This window comes from Chrysoperla carnea, chromosome 4 (assembly GCF_905475395.1).
Source record: "Chrysoperla carnea chromosome 4, inChrCarn1.1, whole genome shotgun sequence".
Taxonomy (NCBI): domain Eukaryota; kingdom Metazoa; phylum Arthropoda; class Insecta; order Neuroptera; family Chrysopidae; genus Chrysoperla; species Chrysoperla carnea.
Window position 1 is genome coordinate 31,997,781 of NC_058340.1, and position 17,142 is coordinate 32,014,922.

Sequence of the window (17,142 nt, forward strand, 5' to 3'; positions counted from 1 at the left end):
CCTAAAACTTCCCTTTTTACTTCTATTCACTCTAGACTGGTAGGGCTTTTTCCATTTGAAGCGTTATACAGTTAAATTAACAGAAAACTTGAAGATATACATCAGAACCTCGCGAAAATGGGGAAAAATCCAAAATATCTTTTTTCTTCTATATATGCTAGAAAGATGCGGTTTTTTGCTTTTGATATGAAATTTCAAGGAACCGGTAAATGGTAAAAATCGAAAATTTAAAAATGGTAATTCTGGTAAAATGGTAAAAATCGAAAAACCACACCTTTGTGAAGTTTAGGTATTGTTCACATTTTATCGAAGAAAAAATTGCATACTTTTGTACATATCTCAAAATGGGATATTTTTTACAAAGTTCAACCGATTTACTATAAAAAAGATCAACTTTTTTTCGTATCTATCAACGTTTTTGAGAAGATATACCTACACTCAAAAATATAAAAATAATTATTAATTTTAATCTGCATTTAAAAATATAAAAATTTTTAGTACGAAGCCCCTTGAAATCTATGCTGTTTATTTTGTTTCTTACTTTACTAAATTACACATCGTGTGAATCATGGAATCCTATCAGTTTCATAAGTAATTTGTCGGATTACCTTAGTACTCTTTTTCAAAAAACTTCCGGACTACAGGTGTCTGTGGCAGTACTCGACAAATTCAATAATCCGACAACGCCTTGCAAAACGTTCGTCGGATTATCACGATTCCACTGTATATTATGCACCTTAATGCTCTATTTTTGTCTATCGTGCTATTGTCAAAATTTTTAAACAATACAAAATTCGCCCCAAACAAAAAATATTATTTTTTAATCACGATTTTCCCGAAAATGATTGCAGATAAGATGTCTGTATTGAAAAATACGTTTTGACAGTCCAAAAAAGTTTTGCCCAGCTAAGAACTTTAACTGAAACAAATGAAATGCAAATTATAATTAAACTTTTAGGTTTTGGTGTCCTCTGCTACAAAAAATGGATTTTGATATAAGCCTAAGCCTAATAAAAAATTTAATGTGCGTGCTTTTGGGCTAAAAAAAGCATGGGCATTTCCTTAGATTATCATCGAAAGAGTCAAAGATTTTCAAAGTCCAAACAATTGTCTCCCTAAATTAAACTGTATAATAAAAATTTTTTTTTGAAATAATCTCGGCGCCACACGTTACACATAAGAAATTAAATTGATTCAGACAAGTATCAATACACATGTCACAATTATTTACATATCAAATCTGTATTACCTCAACCCTTTTTATTTATTCACACACGAATTCATTAAAAATTGAACTGATCAAACAAATTAAATAACATTAAACACGATAAATATTTAAAATGGAGAGAAGTGGCTTAAAAGAGAGCATGCGTTGGATTCGTCTTTAGTTGGAATTTTCTATATTGAGAGTGGTATATAAAGTGAGACCAAGGTACGCTCTTTTAATAAATCAGTGATTCTTTAAATGAATCAATGATTCACTAAATGAATCATTTTGTAAATTAAATTCGGCAGGAAAAAACTAGTGAATTCTTAAAATATATCCGGTTCACATTTTCTATTTTGCGAGTGGTATATAGAGTGAAGAAAAGATACGATCTCTAAATAAATGAATGTTTCTTTAAATGAATCAATGATTCACTAAATGAGTCGGTTAGTGAATTAATTATAGAGAATTGAAATGAATCAATATCGCGAGCAAAGTAGCAGGAAAAATCATGTTAATTCATAAAATAAATCCGGTTCACGAGTATCATGTTCTTTAGACTGCGTTTTATAATTCGTACAGAGATGTTTTGGTCAATATGTTCTCTGGTAAAAGACACGCCCCAATCGTGTGTGCATTTAATGTATTTCATAAAAGCTTTTTCTCTGATCGATTCATTTTGATTAAATCCGAGTGTACTTCCTTCTTACGCATAAAATATCGTAAGAAAATTTAGTAACACATATATAAAAGCACCAATTTCTTCTATTACTCAATTCAGTACCAACAATAATCTCAAACAGTTAAGAATGGCTGTACATTATTGGTCATTAATAATCAGCATTATATGTTTAGTGATAATTATCAACGATGTACAAAGTGATTTATTTGATCCAGATGATATTATATCAGCACCAGGACGAATGAAACGAACACGTCGTTTATGTGGTACTGTACTCGCAAACACAATACAATTAGTTTGTAGGGGTAGTGGTACTGTACCGGTTTACAAGAAATCTGATTCAACTGAATATGAATATCAGGAAGATGATGATAATTCGATTGGTACAGTTGATTTTGATATAAAACCTGTATTTCCATTTCGATCAAAAATGAACGCTGAAGCTATGTATCCACGGATTTTTCGACGTCCACGGCGAAGTATTATCGATGAATGTTGTCGTAAACCATGTACAATTGATGAATTAAGACAGTATTGTTATTGAGATAAATTTATTTAAAACACGCATTCGCACTCTATTTTTTTTAGTAAGTAATATTTTGTAAGTCTATTATAAAATTAATTTGTATTATGGATAATATAAAATTAATTATTTATATAAAAATATTGTTATGTCGAATAATTTAATAGTTCGAATATTCTGTATAATATTGTAATTCGAACAAATATAATTCGAATAAGTATTAAGTGATAAATATAATAAATTATTATACTGATTAACTTTGAGAGTTTTTATAATGTTTCCCAATAAAATCGATCAACTAAAAAGGAAATCTGATTGATTGATCACAAATACAAAAAATGTAAAAATCAATCAATTTAATTGTAAATTGGACAGATATTAATTGATATAATTCGTTGCAGGTTAGTGCAATATGTACAGCGATAATTAAGAAAAAATAGTAGTTTTAAAGAAAAAAAAAACTTTAATTATAAACAAAATCGACAAAAAGAATTTTTCAAAAATCGACGGAAAAAGCTATTTAATAAAAAAAAACAAAAAATAGGGTATTGTAGCGCTAAAAACACCAAGAATATGAGACTAGACTTTTTTTCCTGATTATTCTGATGGAAAACCAGATAAGTTTTTTATTTTTATCCGAAAATCCTTAGCCTGTATTAGATGCGCCATTAGTTGATAGATATCACGCGTGATTTTCTATAATCGATACATGAGTAAACCATTCATATTTTCATGTTTTTAGAATATGAGTAATTACAACCGAAAAATTACTGAGATGCATTTAATTTTACCATAAAATGAGTTTTTTTAAAATATCTGCAAAATCGCTCCGAAATAAAAGACAATATTTCAAAAACTACTAGCACTGCACCTTTTAAATGAACCCCATTTTTGTATTTTTTGGCCAAAACCCCAAATATCGAAATAAAATACTTTTTGTTATTTTCACGATTTTTTGTAGGAAATCGGGGCCCAGAAATTAAAATAGACTTTAATCGCATACGACGTATTATCCAGCAAGCTCTTCATCAGAACGATTCAATCATAAAATCGTTTTTTACGATTCAATCGTAAAATCAACCAATTTCCGTTTCTTTGGAATAATCAGGATAATAAAGACCCAAACAACATTTTGCACATTTTCAAATTAAGATCCGCATTTCTGTGGGCTATATTATGTATTTTGTTAAAATATATTCCCTTCACGACCCACAATAAAATTGTGGGTTCTGAAGCCCCATTCGTGCAGCATTTTAGTCAATATCTTAAAAATTACTCGTAATAGTTGAATGAATCTAATTTTTCCACTTTTTTCCGAAATAAAATGATTTTTCAAAGTTAAAAAAATTACAAAAAACGCGAAAAATTTTGGTGTTTCATTAAATCGTGTACTTAATGCGTTAAATGGGACGACAAATGGGGGAGGTATAGTCAAGAAGTTACCCAGAGCAGCCCAAAAAAAGCCTGCAAACGATTTTAAACTTTTCGCACATCTTTCTCTTAAGGTTAAAAATAGTAAACGTGGTTGAATTATATAAAAAAGTATTTTACTATGTTATTGTTATAAATACTGAAATAAATAATTATTTTAATTAAACAATCCGTTATTCAATAACAATAAATTACATAATGGATTTAAATATCCTTTGTGTGAAGTGTTGACATCATAAATATTATAAGAATAATATGAATTTCCGATTAGAAATGTTCACTATAGGTATAAAATGAATTGATTTCTTAATGCATCATTAAACTTTACACTGACTGATTAATCAAATTATTGTAAATTATTATTGCACAAAGGTATCTACTGATTTTATTAAAACTTTAAAAAAGTTTAAATCATAATCTATCATTTTATAAATTATTATGTATTTTGTATTGTTGTACATTTTTTATATTCATAATATTCCAAACTTGTTATGTTTTTTTTTTGTTTACTGGGTCGAAGTTAATTTTGGATTATATTAAGTTATTGTTTCTGCTTTAAAGCAAACTTCTATCTGGTGGAAAAGTGCCATATAACGAAAATATAAATTCGCAACGTCATATCTTGAAATAGACAGAAAATTCGTTCAAATAAATCCAATTTTCGTAGCTTTTGGATAAAACATAATTTTATAATAAATAATAAAAAATTTCTAAGGAGAATAAAAGAATTCTTTATAAAAATCGTCAAATTTCCAATAAAAATTTTTTTCCACAAAATGATGCTTTTGTTTCCCAAATTTTCATGAATATATCGTTTTAGGCTAATTTTAATATGGCAAAAACGATATCTCTCTCTAAAATCTGTTTTGACCTATTAGTTTTCGAGATAGCCCTTTCACAAACCTCGAATATTAGTTCCAATACTCACTTTACTCAAACAAATTCGATTTTCGTTAACATTTCATAGATAACATCTGATATACTTAACTTAAATGTGAATTTGAAACTCATTACAATCAGTATGTACTTTTTTGTAGTACACGAAAAGTACAATATGATAAAAACTACTCTAAACTGAGTACAGAATGACCTGTACTTGTAACACCATAGTCTCATATTAGATTGGAATGCTTTGAATATTAGAAACATATTATACATTGTTTTGTATGAAATCGATAATGTTCAAATACCTCCTGTATTGTAGTAGATAGTCTCTCTATCAGGTATTATTATGTTCAATGATTTATTAAAATCAATTATATGATTATTTAACAAAAATTATTATAATAAAAACATATCTTTATGCATCAGGAAGTGCGGAAATAATAACGATGGGAAAAACAAAACAAAATAAAACCTATTAAAAAATAATACAATAATTTTCTCCTTAACTTATGGTTTTACTCATATATTGTTATTGTCATTTGTTTCTATTATGCTTTGAAAACGTGCATGGTATTAACATGAAACTAATGTGCTCTTTTTCATTACAAAAGATATCTTATTTTGAAATAAGCGAAATCCAAAGAAAAAATCTGGTGTAAAAATAATTCTGGTTTTTACTAGTACCTATCATCCTCCATCTTATGTTTACTAGCCTAAGTAAAGTGAGATAGTATGATTTACAGATGGACCGATTATTCAAACTAATAACGCCGATTTTTTGCAGTGCCTACATTCACCGATAATGAAAATTGCGATGCAAATATTTATATTCTATGTATATGCATATTACCTACATTAAAATTATTTCCGTAATACCCAAATCCTTTGAAAATAAATCTTTTTTATTTCGAAATATACAAATTAAAAAACAATAATAGGTAATTTGTACATTTAAATTAAGAATTCTAGTTAATTTGTTTGACGACTAATTTACAAAAATACTAGAAAAAATGTGGGAAAAGTGAAAATAACCATTCGAACGTAAAAAGTAAAAATAAAAAATCCAAATTTTTCTTAAAATAAAAATTCTTTTTTCTCTATAAATACGAATTACCTACAAAAAATAAAGGGTTCCATTTGAAAAAATAAAGTTGATCAAAATTTAACCTAGAACATACCCGCTTAAAAATAAACATGCATTTAGAATTGATCGAGGTCTTCAAATGATTCAACTTTTGCTTGAAAAAAATGTTTGTATCCGACTTATTATTATTATTATTATTATTATTATTATTATATATTTTTTTTTTTGTAAATGTCTATTATTTCTCTAGCCATGTTTTTTCTTGTCCGCTCGACATCTTTAAGGCCGTGGGACACCACGATTTTTTTAAATGATGAATACCTACTTGTTTCGTGAGTGGCTTACTTTTGACGAGTTTACCAAAGTTTCTTCTACGATTTTTTTTCCGAAAAGGCTGCGTTTTCAAATGAACATAATGATTTCATATTCGAGTTATCCTTTTGTAAAAACGCAGCAGGGAATTTGTCGGACATTATGACCTCTTGATAACATTAATACCTAAGAATTATTCGTCAAAAGGAAGCCACTCACGAAGTTTCAATTATGTATTTATCATTTTAAAAATCCAGTGGTGTCCTACAGTCTATTTCTCATTCCCTTATCAAATTCCATGTTTTATCCTTCATTTTAAAGCTTATCGTCCTGGCTAATGACGAAAAAAGCTTAACGGTTTAACAATACATCGTAAAGTAAAACGTGCCACAGAAATAATATGAAGATTTAATTTTCTTTTTTATGTAATTGTACATCATATCTGTAATAAAATTGCCTATAAATATAAAGAAAGTAAATTACCATTGACATTTTATATCTTGTTTCTGTGGTCGGTTTTTAGCCACGATTACTTCACGGGTCGAGCTAGTAATACATTTAAACACAAAGTTAGTCTCGAACGTATACGGCACTCCCTGTCATAGTGCACGTTTAAAATTTCATATTTGGTGATATATTACTATAACTTAATATTAAGATGACAAATTTATAAAACAGTACTGCAGTAAATATATTTTATTGTTAATGTAATACCTATATCAACGAAACAAAAAAAAAACTTTCTTACTTTCACTTTCAGTAAACGCGGGAGGTCGCCCCTTTTGCAAATAATAATAATTGTATATAAATATTTCCTTGAAAACAATACACAGTTTTGATAATATAATGTCTCAGCACTTAACAAAATATTAATCAAGCATGAAACAATGTTACACCATAAAAGGTTTTTATTTCTAGCGGTGTTATAACGCCAATTTAAACTTGAACTCTATGTCTAGTACCTAATTTAAAAGAAATAAATTTGTCGAGGAAAAAAATTACTTCGCGGTTTAACATGACTTTAAATAGTTATTGGAATAAATACCACGATAATCGAAATAAAATTGTACATTAAGAAATTCTATTTAAAAAATATGATGAAAGAACATACAACATAATTACATTTTGCTAAATATCGATATTACGATTGCAATACCACCATCGTTAGTAGCTAAATTTATTCATATAACACATTAAAAACATACCTTACAGAAAGTAAAAAATAAGTATACGAAACATTATCAACAATTATTACAGGAACACTTACAAAAATAAAATAAAAGTACAAAAGTTATCACAAATTTTAAAACATAAATTTTTCAAACCCACCAAAGTTTTTGTACGAGTTTACATAAATTCTTTAACATTCTTTTTTCGATCGTTTTTTATATCTATGAGTTGAATTAATATTTGGTATCGCTTGTGAAATGAATGGGTCCCAGTTCGTTTATCATTTTAGAGTCAGGTATAGGACCTTTATCCCAGCTGACAGTCTTTTGTGGATTAAAATGTTTTCGTATCTAAACTATTATGAAATCTAACAGATTGAAATAACTTTGAGGGAAAGTTTTGAGTTCCGTACTTAAAACATGGTCCGCAATGCATGATTTTTCCATTTGATGAGTTTAAATGTAGAGAAAAAAGAAGTTTTTACCATTTTTGGGGGTCGAATATCTCGAAAACATAATATGGTAGAGCATTTTTAGATTGATGTTGAAATTAGCATGTCAAAAACCGTTTCATGGCAAAAACTTCATTTTTTGTTGTTTTGACAGAGTAATTTTTTGTAAGAAAATTATCCGATCAGAGCTAAGTCATCTATCGTTAGTCATCCACTTATTTAGAAATGTTATTGGATCTATCTGTTCTTTTATGAACTGAATAAATTTTCTCAAAATCTTTGCTGGTACGTATAACATAGATCTTTGATAAATAGCTACGGACCAAAATCACTTGTAAATAGTAAATAATATACATTTATAAAATATTTATACATTCAATTAGAGACACTGCAGACATTCATTTACTTGTCTAAATAGTAATCATGAGTATGCATATATTTATTTATAAGCACATGTTATATTGTTATTATCATCCACTATTAATGGTACCTATACCTATATGATAGCTTAAATATTAATAAATAATAATCATAATAATGTATATTGTTTAAATTTTGTATTGTTGAATGTTATATAGGCCGGTAACTAGCATGAAAAATGGATTGGAACCTCTATACATATCACAATTGTTTAGATATAATGATTTAACGCTGTTCTCAAAAAATCACGTTTTCTTAGGATCATCAAATATGTTGAGATATACGTTTCAAATTGAAGAAACTTGGAGAACTTGGGAAAATTAGACGAAAGTTAAGAGAAAAATGTTTCGATATATACTATAGTTTTTGAAATATTAATCCCTAAAGATTTGGAGAAAATCACTTTTAAAAGACATAACACACAAATGTCATTCTTTTCTTCACTTTAAATGTATTTTATGGAAAAACGAGCGTCGCTTGTTATAATTTTCTTTATAGAAAAATATTTGTCATGCTTTTAACTAATGAATATTAGTTTTCTAAATTAATTTTTAAAAAATTAGCCTTATTACATAATAAAGCATATCTTTAGAAGACACTTCAATACAGAATTTAAGTGTGTTAAAAACGCAAAATTTAACAGGTCAAATCGTAAAGGGTATTAAAAAATTTACCTGTTTATAAAGGGCATTTAAGAGAGTGTAAAATGTAGTTTTTTTGGAACGTCCCTAAATAAAAGCTTTGAATAAAAAGAAATTAAAATGCTTGAAAAATTATTTTACAAGAATATGTATTAATAATAGAAATATTTATGCAGTGATATTAAATATGAAAAGTATGAAATGTAATTGAACTTAATATACTATCTATCTACCTATGAATGCATGCAATATTAATAATATCAAGTATTTTACAAATGTGGCATTTTAAAAATATTACAAAATACTTGCAACACGCAGCCTTGATTCTTATAAAAATTATAAGAATTATAAACATAGCGATAGATGAAGTGAATACCTCCTATCTATTAGCAACAATATTTATTATTTTACATTTAGAATGTACAACATCTAACAGAAAAACCATTACATAGTTATCAGAATAGTTCATCGATTTGTAAAAAAAATTCTATAAATTTCTTATTGGAATGAATCGAAATTCCAATTGAATTCTAATCAAAATAGATGAAATTGAAATGAAAGAAATAACTTTAATTTAGTATCCATTGCCAATAAAATCCATTTGAAACGGAAAGACTGCGAATGAATCGAATAAAAAAACTCAATTTAATGTATTTATTTCTTATTTATTCTAATTTTCAATCGAAATTCAGTTGAAAGGAATCGGAATATCTTTTCCCAATTCACTTCAATATGTAATTAATTTGGTAGAGATACTAAGCTCATTCAACACAGTAATTGCTTTCATTGAAACATATGTTCCATTTATGCTTCTTTCGTTAATGACTTGGGAGTGTATGTTTCATTTTATGTAGTCCACTTTATGCTTTTTTCGACAATAGCTAAGCTCATGACACAATACAATAGTTTTTTCTGAAAAATATCTTCCATTTTATATTAATTTTGTCAATGGCTTAGGCTGTATGTTGAGTGTTAGTTAAGTAAGAAACAGTTCGAAAATGATTATGAATTTGGGCACCAAGGATGAGCCTAGAATATGTACCTGGGCACTGAAATACATAAGGTCTTAAAGTACGACTTCTCATGGAAATACGATAGTTTCTAGAATGCTCACCAACATTTTAATCGTCCATTTTCAGCTATAGCAACATTTTATAGTTATACTTTTTCGACTAGTAGAATGATACTTTTAGTAAAATCATACTTTTTCGACTGGTAGCACGATAAAATTGCTTGTGAGAAAAATCAAAAATATCTCTACATGCTACTTGAAGTGTTGTACCACTGTTTGATACAAAAATTTAAAATATCAATGATGAGCTTAATAAAAAGCCTAATAATAAAAGTCGCATCATTTATCATAACTATCAAAATTCGAAAATTTTTAAATTAAAATTATTTTAAAGATTACTACTGAAACATTCTGTAAATTTAACTCTTTTCGCTTAAATAGTGGTAGCAAATAGTAGGTTAGTGGTTATTTTTTTATTATACACGTTGTAGGCATGGTATATAAACGCCAAGTAAAAATATAGAATTTCCTATTGTGAAATTCCAAAGATTTATTTTTTAAAGCATCAACCAACTGTAAAATAATTTTATTAGATATTAGTTCACGATAAGAATTTTTTTTGTAAAAATTATCGTGCGGTAGAATTTCTGAAAGCAAAAATTTTTTGGCGCATTAAAAATACGGATTTTATAGAGACACGAATTAAAAAACTCAAACTTTCGCTCGTGACTGAACACTCTAGTCAATCTAATGCATATAAGATTAAATTATTCGGAAATTTTAAGGCTGAAAGATGCGCCTTTACAGTAAAATCATTATTCGAAATAATAACTACATCATCGAATAATTTATATTCGATGATTTAGTTATTACAGGACAATTGGATATTTTATGATATTGCTTACTTAGCCTTACATCGCAATGAGTTTACTTCCTCAAAAATCAAATTAAATGTAACCACTATTGATAAACAATATAAGAACACTACAAAATCTAATGTTTTGTTTTGTAATAAAAGAAAAATAAAAAAAATGAGTACTCTTCATAATTTAATAATGAGTAGTATTACGATCAAAGATTATTACATAACGAATAGATGATATATTTGTTACAGTTACAAACATTTGATGTGGTTTACACTGCATCCAAAACCATAATTAATGGTTTTGCGGTTTGCAAATTAGTAATCTAATATAGACTGTAATGGTCTATTTAATTAGAATTTACCACTTACTAAAATTAAATTACTGTTCTTTACCACTCGTCAATTCTTTTCACCAGATAAATTAACATAAAACGTTTCAAACGAAGAATTTTATCTCCACTTATGGCGAAATTTTAAACTTTTCCACGGCAACTGTTTTTTAAAAAGTTCTTGGCAATGAATACTCTCGGACTTGAAAAATATCCATTTAATCCCTTTAGAAAATGTTTTTTCTCAGACATTATTTTATTCCGTTTATGAGCTGACAATCATGGATGGTTACGGTCTTCAAGTTCTTGCTAATTACTTAAAAACATTCACTTTCACACTTTCTTACTTTTTGTGGAGACCAATTGCCTCAATTGTCCTTTTTTGTAGCCATGTTTGTTAACCCAGATTGTCCCTCTATGAATCTTGTTAATGTATATCTGCCTTCTCTAAATTAAGATAGTATTAATCATAATTTTTGAGTCTAATCTTTGTTTTTCTTTTTTTTACAGCCTGCCGGTCGACCAGAAGCTGATTTTACACTAGATGTTCCACGTGCGGAATTATTAATGCGACGCATGAAAGCCGATAAACGTTGGCGTTGTAAATGTCGAATAATAACATCGTTATTAGGATTAATATTTTTTCTATTAACTGTAATGGCAGTTAGTTTAATGTTAACAAATGGTAAAAAAATGTTTGGTTCAATGTTCTGACACACAACATTCTGACCAATTATAATTAGTTGACAAAAAAACACATTTTTTGTGTTTTTGCCGAATTTTATAATATTTAGTGTGCCATATACATTATTTTAACTATAGGCACTTCCAAATTGATCAAATTATTCAAAAAATTTTAACTCACACAAATATGTTTGATCTCGCGGACTTTCAATTTTATTTCAATTCTTTATTTTCTTAGTAAATTATTTATTTTTTAAATTAATCCAATTTTAATGATATGTTGCTCGCAATAGGTAAATTCGTGGATCAGTCAAATTTTTATCCATAAATTGATAAACCAAATTTTTTCATTTTAAAATACTTAAAATATCATTGATTTTCGTTAGCTCCAGAGTTAATCAAATCAATTGTTCAATCCATAATAAAGACACTAGCGCCTATTTCTATTTCGAAGATAATCTAGGTCAAAAGGGTACTTACTTATAAGGTCATTTCAATAAAAAGATGATTGCAAAAGCCCATTCGGGTGTTAAGAAATATATATATTTTTTATCCTATCGTTTGTATCCTAAAGTCATGCAATATTGAATTGCAATTCAAGTATTTAAATATAAAGATGACTGTACTTGCAAATAAAAATTAACATAAAACTTCACAATTAGATATATTTTCAAATTCTCATACAGTTTTGGGTTTTAAATTTAGATAATAAAGCGAATTTGCCTAGGGCGAACAACACAAATACTCAGTCAATATTTTATAAGTATATTAATTAATGTTGGTTCAATTATACAAAATGGTGACAAACAATTTTAATTTTAATTAAATTGCTCTTAAATTGTGCCGATATTGATTAATTAATTTTAATAAATTTTATTAGTCAAAAGTGTTAATATAATTAATGTAAATTAATACCTTATTGTGATAAAATTGCAATTAATTTTTAATAATTAATTTAAAAAATATATATATGTATAACAAAATAAATAAATATATATTATGTATAAATGTACATTTTAAAACAATATAGAAATAATAAAATTTTAAAAACTTGTTTTATATTTAATTTCTTACATATCCTGTATTTAATTTTAGTATATGAGTTGGAAATCTTTTTTCGAATATTTCTTAAAAATGGCACCTAAGAAATTTTTCTAGCAATTCATTCGAACTTTCGAACTTCTTCGAGAGTTAACTCAGCCAATTGTTTGTTTTCACTTGTTTTTTATTATATAGAGATATAAAAAACTAAAAATACAACTGCTATGATCTTTAATTAAGCGGAAGTATGTAATCCCACTAAATTTAGGTCATACTTTTCAAATTTGTGATCAATATTAACCTAGCTCTAATAGGTTTCAAGAATGTGGAGTCCTAGTATCGGAATTAAGCACATAGGCGATAGCTATCGAGAAACTGACATCACAGCTTAAAAGAATAACCCAAAATTAGTTGGTGCCAAAAAAAATTCCAATAAGATTGGATCAAATTTGCCTATGTTATCAAAAAAATTGAATTTTTTAACTTTATGACGTCATCAGAATCCAAAAAATTTAATTTTGCTCTATCACATTCAAATTTTAACCGATTTGGATAAATCAAGTATGTAATCCTACTAAATTTGGGTCATACTTTTCAAATTTGTGATCAATATTAACCTAGCTCTAATAGGTTTCAAGAATGTGGAGTCCTAGTTTCGGAATTAAGCACATAGGTGATAGCTATCGAGAAACTGACATCACCTCTTAAAAGAATGACCCAAAATAAGTTGGTGCCAAAAAAAATTCCAATGAGATCGGATCAAATTTGCCTATATTATCAAAAAAATTGAATTTTTGAACTTTATGACGTCATCAGAATCCAAAAAATTTAATTTTGCTCTATCACATTCAAATTTTAACCGATTTGGATAAATCAAGTATGTAATCCTACTAAATTTGGGTCATACTTTTCAAATTTGTGATCAATATTAACCTAGCTCTAATAGGTTTCAAGAATGTGGAGTCCTAGTTTCGGAATTAAGCACATAGGTGATAGCTATCGAGAAACTGACATCACAGCTTAAAAGAATGACCCAAAATAAGTTGGTGCCAAAAAAAATTCCAATGAGATCGGATCAAATTTGCCTATATTATCAAAAAAATTGAATTTTTGAACTTTATGACGTCATCAGAATCCAAAAAATTTAATTTTGCTCTATCACATTCAAATTTTAACCGATTTTGATGAATCAAGTATGTAATCCTACTAAATTTGGGTCATACTTTTCAAATTTGTGATCAATATTAACCTAGCTCTAATAGGTTTCAAGAATGTAGAGACCTAGTCTCGGAATTAAGCACATAGGCGATAGATATCGAAAAACTGACATCACAGCTTAAAAGAATGACCCAAAATTAGTGGGTGTCCAAAAAATTCCAATAAGATCGGATCAAATTTGCCTGTGTTATCAAAAAAATCTAATTTTTAACTGTATGACATCATCAGAATCCATAAAATTTAATTTTGTTCAATCAATTTGATGCTAGAGCAAAATTAGTACTTGGTAGTCTGATTGAAAATCAAAGGCATATTTGAAATTTTCTTGAAGGATAATAGTACTTCAAGAAAATTTCAAATATGCCTTTGATTTTCCCTCATTTTGCGTGGGTAAAGAGTTTACAGCTCGAATCCCATTTGTATCGTAAATACTCTTAAGGATAATAGTACTTAAGAGTATTTACGATACAAATGGGATTCGAGCTGTAAACTCTTTACCCACGCAAAATGAGGGAGATAAGTAAGGCTTATTTAGTGATTCTTGAACACCTTAAATTTGTACTACATTGCATATAAGTTTAGCATCCAATTAGCCGATCGGTCGCAATCCATCGGAATAAAAATAGTTTTAAACGAATTACATAGATATGGTTCTAATAATATTGCCTTAATTTCATCGCATTTGTTTAATAACTAATAATCAAAGAATAATAGATCTTAACGAACTAATAACTAATTAGGCTAAAAGTCAGTTGTAGTTAAATTAATTTAATACATTTCTTGAAGTATTTGAACACATTGACTTTATACTTTCATATGAACAGCAACACCAACGACATCTTACAATGTAATACGAAACTAAGTAATGCGTTCTGCATTGCCTACTTTTTTACTTTATAAAAAAAAACTTCCATGGAAAAATTTTAACTTTTTAATTGATTATAATCACTTTATTGAAATACAGTAAATTATATAAAATGAACAGAATGACTTGGCAGTAATTAAAAAAAATTAATCTGCTGTTAAAACTAAATCAATTTTCACATCACTTTCTTCTACTGGAACATCTTCAACAATTTGTTCTTTGAACGCCAAAGCAATAGTTTTCGGCCGTTTTGTTGCTTGAAATCCATAACATTCATGTAAAAATCGATCATAATATCCCTTTCCATGCCCAAGTCGATCACCTCCTTTGGTAAACGCTACTCCTGGCACAATTATTAAATCTAATCCACCACAATCGAAACAATTCGTTCTAGATTCTGTAATAGATGGTTGCTTAATATTCCATTTAGTCACTGGAAGTGTTTTGAAATCTTGAAGTGAATGTAATATCACCATTTCCATGTTATCGCCATTATATCTAGAAATTTTATATTCTAAAAAATTTTACAAAATAAAAAGGTTTCAAATTACTTACCGAGGTATAAAACATTTTTTACCACTTTCAAAAACATTTTGTACGATTCTAGTAGTATTTATTTCGTTATCGGAACTCAAATAAATTGAAACATTAAAACTATTTTGATATTCTGGTGATTTTAACAATTTATCCACAACTGAATTTGATTGTATTTCTTGTTCTTTTGTTGTTAATTGTTTTAATTTATTTTTAATGTCTGCACGAAGAGCATTTTTCAATAATTTGATTTGATTTGGCTGCGTCATGTTCATAGAATGATCATCTGTTTTTGAATGAAAATAATTATCTAACTTTTTATTCATGCATATTGATTTATTGACGTACTCGTATGTTTTTATTATCGAAATACAACAAAATTGTTATCTACTTTTAAGTCGTGATAGCTCATTCCAATGTCTTAAATTATACTACAGCATTACTTTTAAGTGAATTTTGTAATATTTCTTGATTATAGATCCTTCTACCTTGGGTTAAACGCATTAAAAATATTGGAAAATTAAAAATTTATAATCGCCGCCATCTTGGAAAGCACGAAGTAGATTAATAATTTTTTTCGCATGATTCTTAATTAATTTTATTAAAAAAAAACAGTGGTAATAAAAAATAAAGAGCATAAAAATTTTCCATTAAATATATTTTTTTTCTTGTGAAAGCTTTAGCATCTCATATCTTGTGAAAGAAAGATTTTGGGTATCTTAAATTATTTGAAGGAATTTATAGAAGGTTTACAAAACAAAAATCAGAATTTTCACATGTCGTATAAGATGATAAAATTATTTCTCAAATTTTTACGATACTAAAAAAATTTTTGCGGACAGCTAATCATTCTGTTTAAAAAAAAAAAAAAAAAAAAATGCGTTTTTCATTTATTATCTACATGTGCATTTTTTTTAGAATTGTAGAGTGAAATGACCAATACGAGTAACTGGAATGGCCAGAAAGCATGAAGAAAGCGATCGTGATCAATTTGTGTTTTTCAATTTTAATTGAAAAAGATTAGCTCTATTTGTAAATGTTTATTATGACTTCAAACGCTAGCGTTTTATGACATTTTATACATTTGCTTATCATATTATTATCCATATCAATAAAAGACAGTTTGGTGTCACCCAAGTCATCGTATTACATCATTTAATGTTTCAATGAAATCCAAAGAGTATAGTTGTGAAAGTGGAATAAATATTCAAATGAAAACTTTTCTTTTTCTGGAAAATCGATCTCATTCTACCGTAGAATGCTCTGGACACATAACAAATTAATTAAAGTAGATTTGTTCGCTTCGAGATCGAAACAGTCAAATTTTAATTTGTGTGTGTATCTCCTGTATGTATTTTACAAAGTGTATTAAAATCGTCAACCGTAATTTGTAATAACTTTCGCAGAGTAGGGCTACCAGATGAAAATTTCCTTTATCTTTTTTCTTTGTTTTTTTAGTCGTTTTTAAATGTACCTGGGTCCCTTTATCGGGGCCCTTCTCCTAAAAACTTGACTAGAGTGTGATACAAAATAATTAATCAAAGCTTATTGCTTATACTTATCAGCTAATATAATTATTTTTCATAGCTCTAAATACATAAATTATGTAGTTTTTTTAATACTTTACAAATTATTAATAATCAACTCCAGTCCTTAGTTTTTATAAAATCATACATTAGTGCCTTTATTTATTTTTATTTATAAGGGATCAATTTTCTGAAAATCGGAGACACACTTAAAAACCGGAGATTCAGATTTAAAAACCCGAATATTGGCGTCCGGAGACCC

General features: G+C 27.6%; 3 protein-coding genes across 5 annotated transcripts in view; 2 read left to right on the plus strand and 1 right to left on the minus strand.

Moving 5' to 3' along the window:
* Nucleotides 1-11,933, plus strand: part of LOC123298161 — a 111,262-nt gene extending 99,329 nt beyond the window's left edge. Inside the window, exon 4 of one of the 3 annotated variants that reach the window (XM_044880081.1) lies at nucleotides 11,523-11,931. In XM_044880081.1, the coding sequence (XP_044736016.1) occupies nucleotides 11,523-11,726 (204 nt within the window). In that variant the 3' untranslated portion in view covers nucleotides 11,727-11,931. Of the gene's footprint in view, nucleotides 1-11,522 lie in introns of all 3 variants that reach the window. The other 2 variants (XM_044880080.1, XM_044880082.1) reach the window with 2 other exon arrangements.
* LOC123298163 (LIRP-like) lies at nucleotides 2,000-2,477 on the plus strand. Its single transcript, XM_044880084.1, has one exon. The coding sequence runs from the start codon at nucleotides 2,017-2,019 to the stop codon at nucleotides 2,431-2,433; it is 417 nt and encodes a 138-aa protein (XP_044736019.1). The 5' UTR covers nucleotides 2,000-2,016; the 3' UTR covers nucleotides 2,434-2,477.
* A 2,950-nt stretch (nucleotides 11,934-14,883) lies between the features above and the next one.
* On the minus strand, nucleotides 14,884-15,640 carry LOC123298307 (5-formyltetrahydrofolate cyclo-ligase). Its single transcript, XM_044880274.1, has 2 exons — nucleotides 15,376-15,640; nucleotides 14,884-15,318 (listed from the first exon to the last, which is right to left on the minus strand). Exons 1-2 carry the CDS (start codon nucleotides 15,627-15,629, stop codon nucleotides 14,967-14,969), a joined length of 606 nt encoding a protein of 201 aa, XP_044736209.1. The 5' UTR covers nucleotides 15,630-15,640; the 3' UTR covers nucleotides 14,884-14,966.
* Nucleotides 15,641-17,142: the final 1,502 nt, after the last annotated feature.

What these genes read in the sequence shown, in the direction of transcription:
- LOC123298163 (XM_044880084.1), top strand. Translation starts at nt 2,017, where the DNA reads ATGGCTGTACATTATTGGTCATTAATAATCAGCATTATATGTTTAGTG.
- LOC123298307 (XM_044880274.1), bottom strand. Translation starts at nt 15,629, where the DNA reads ATGAACATGACGCAGCCAAATCAAATCAAATTATTGAAAAATGCTCTT. An exon ending in AAAAAATGTTTTATACCTCG is followed by an intron (nt 15,319 to 15,375) that starts GTAAGTAATTTG and finishes TAAAATTTCTAG; the next exon opens with ATATAATGGCGATAACATGG.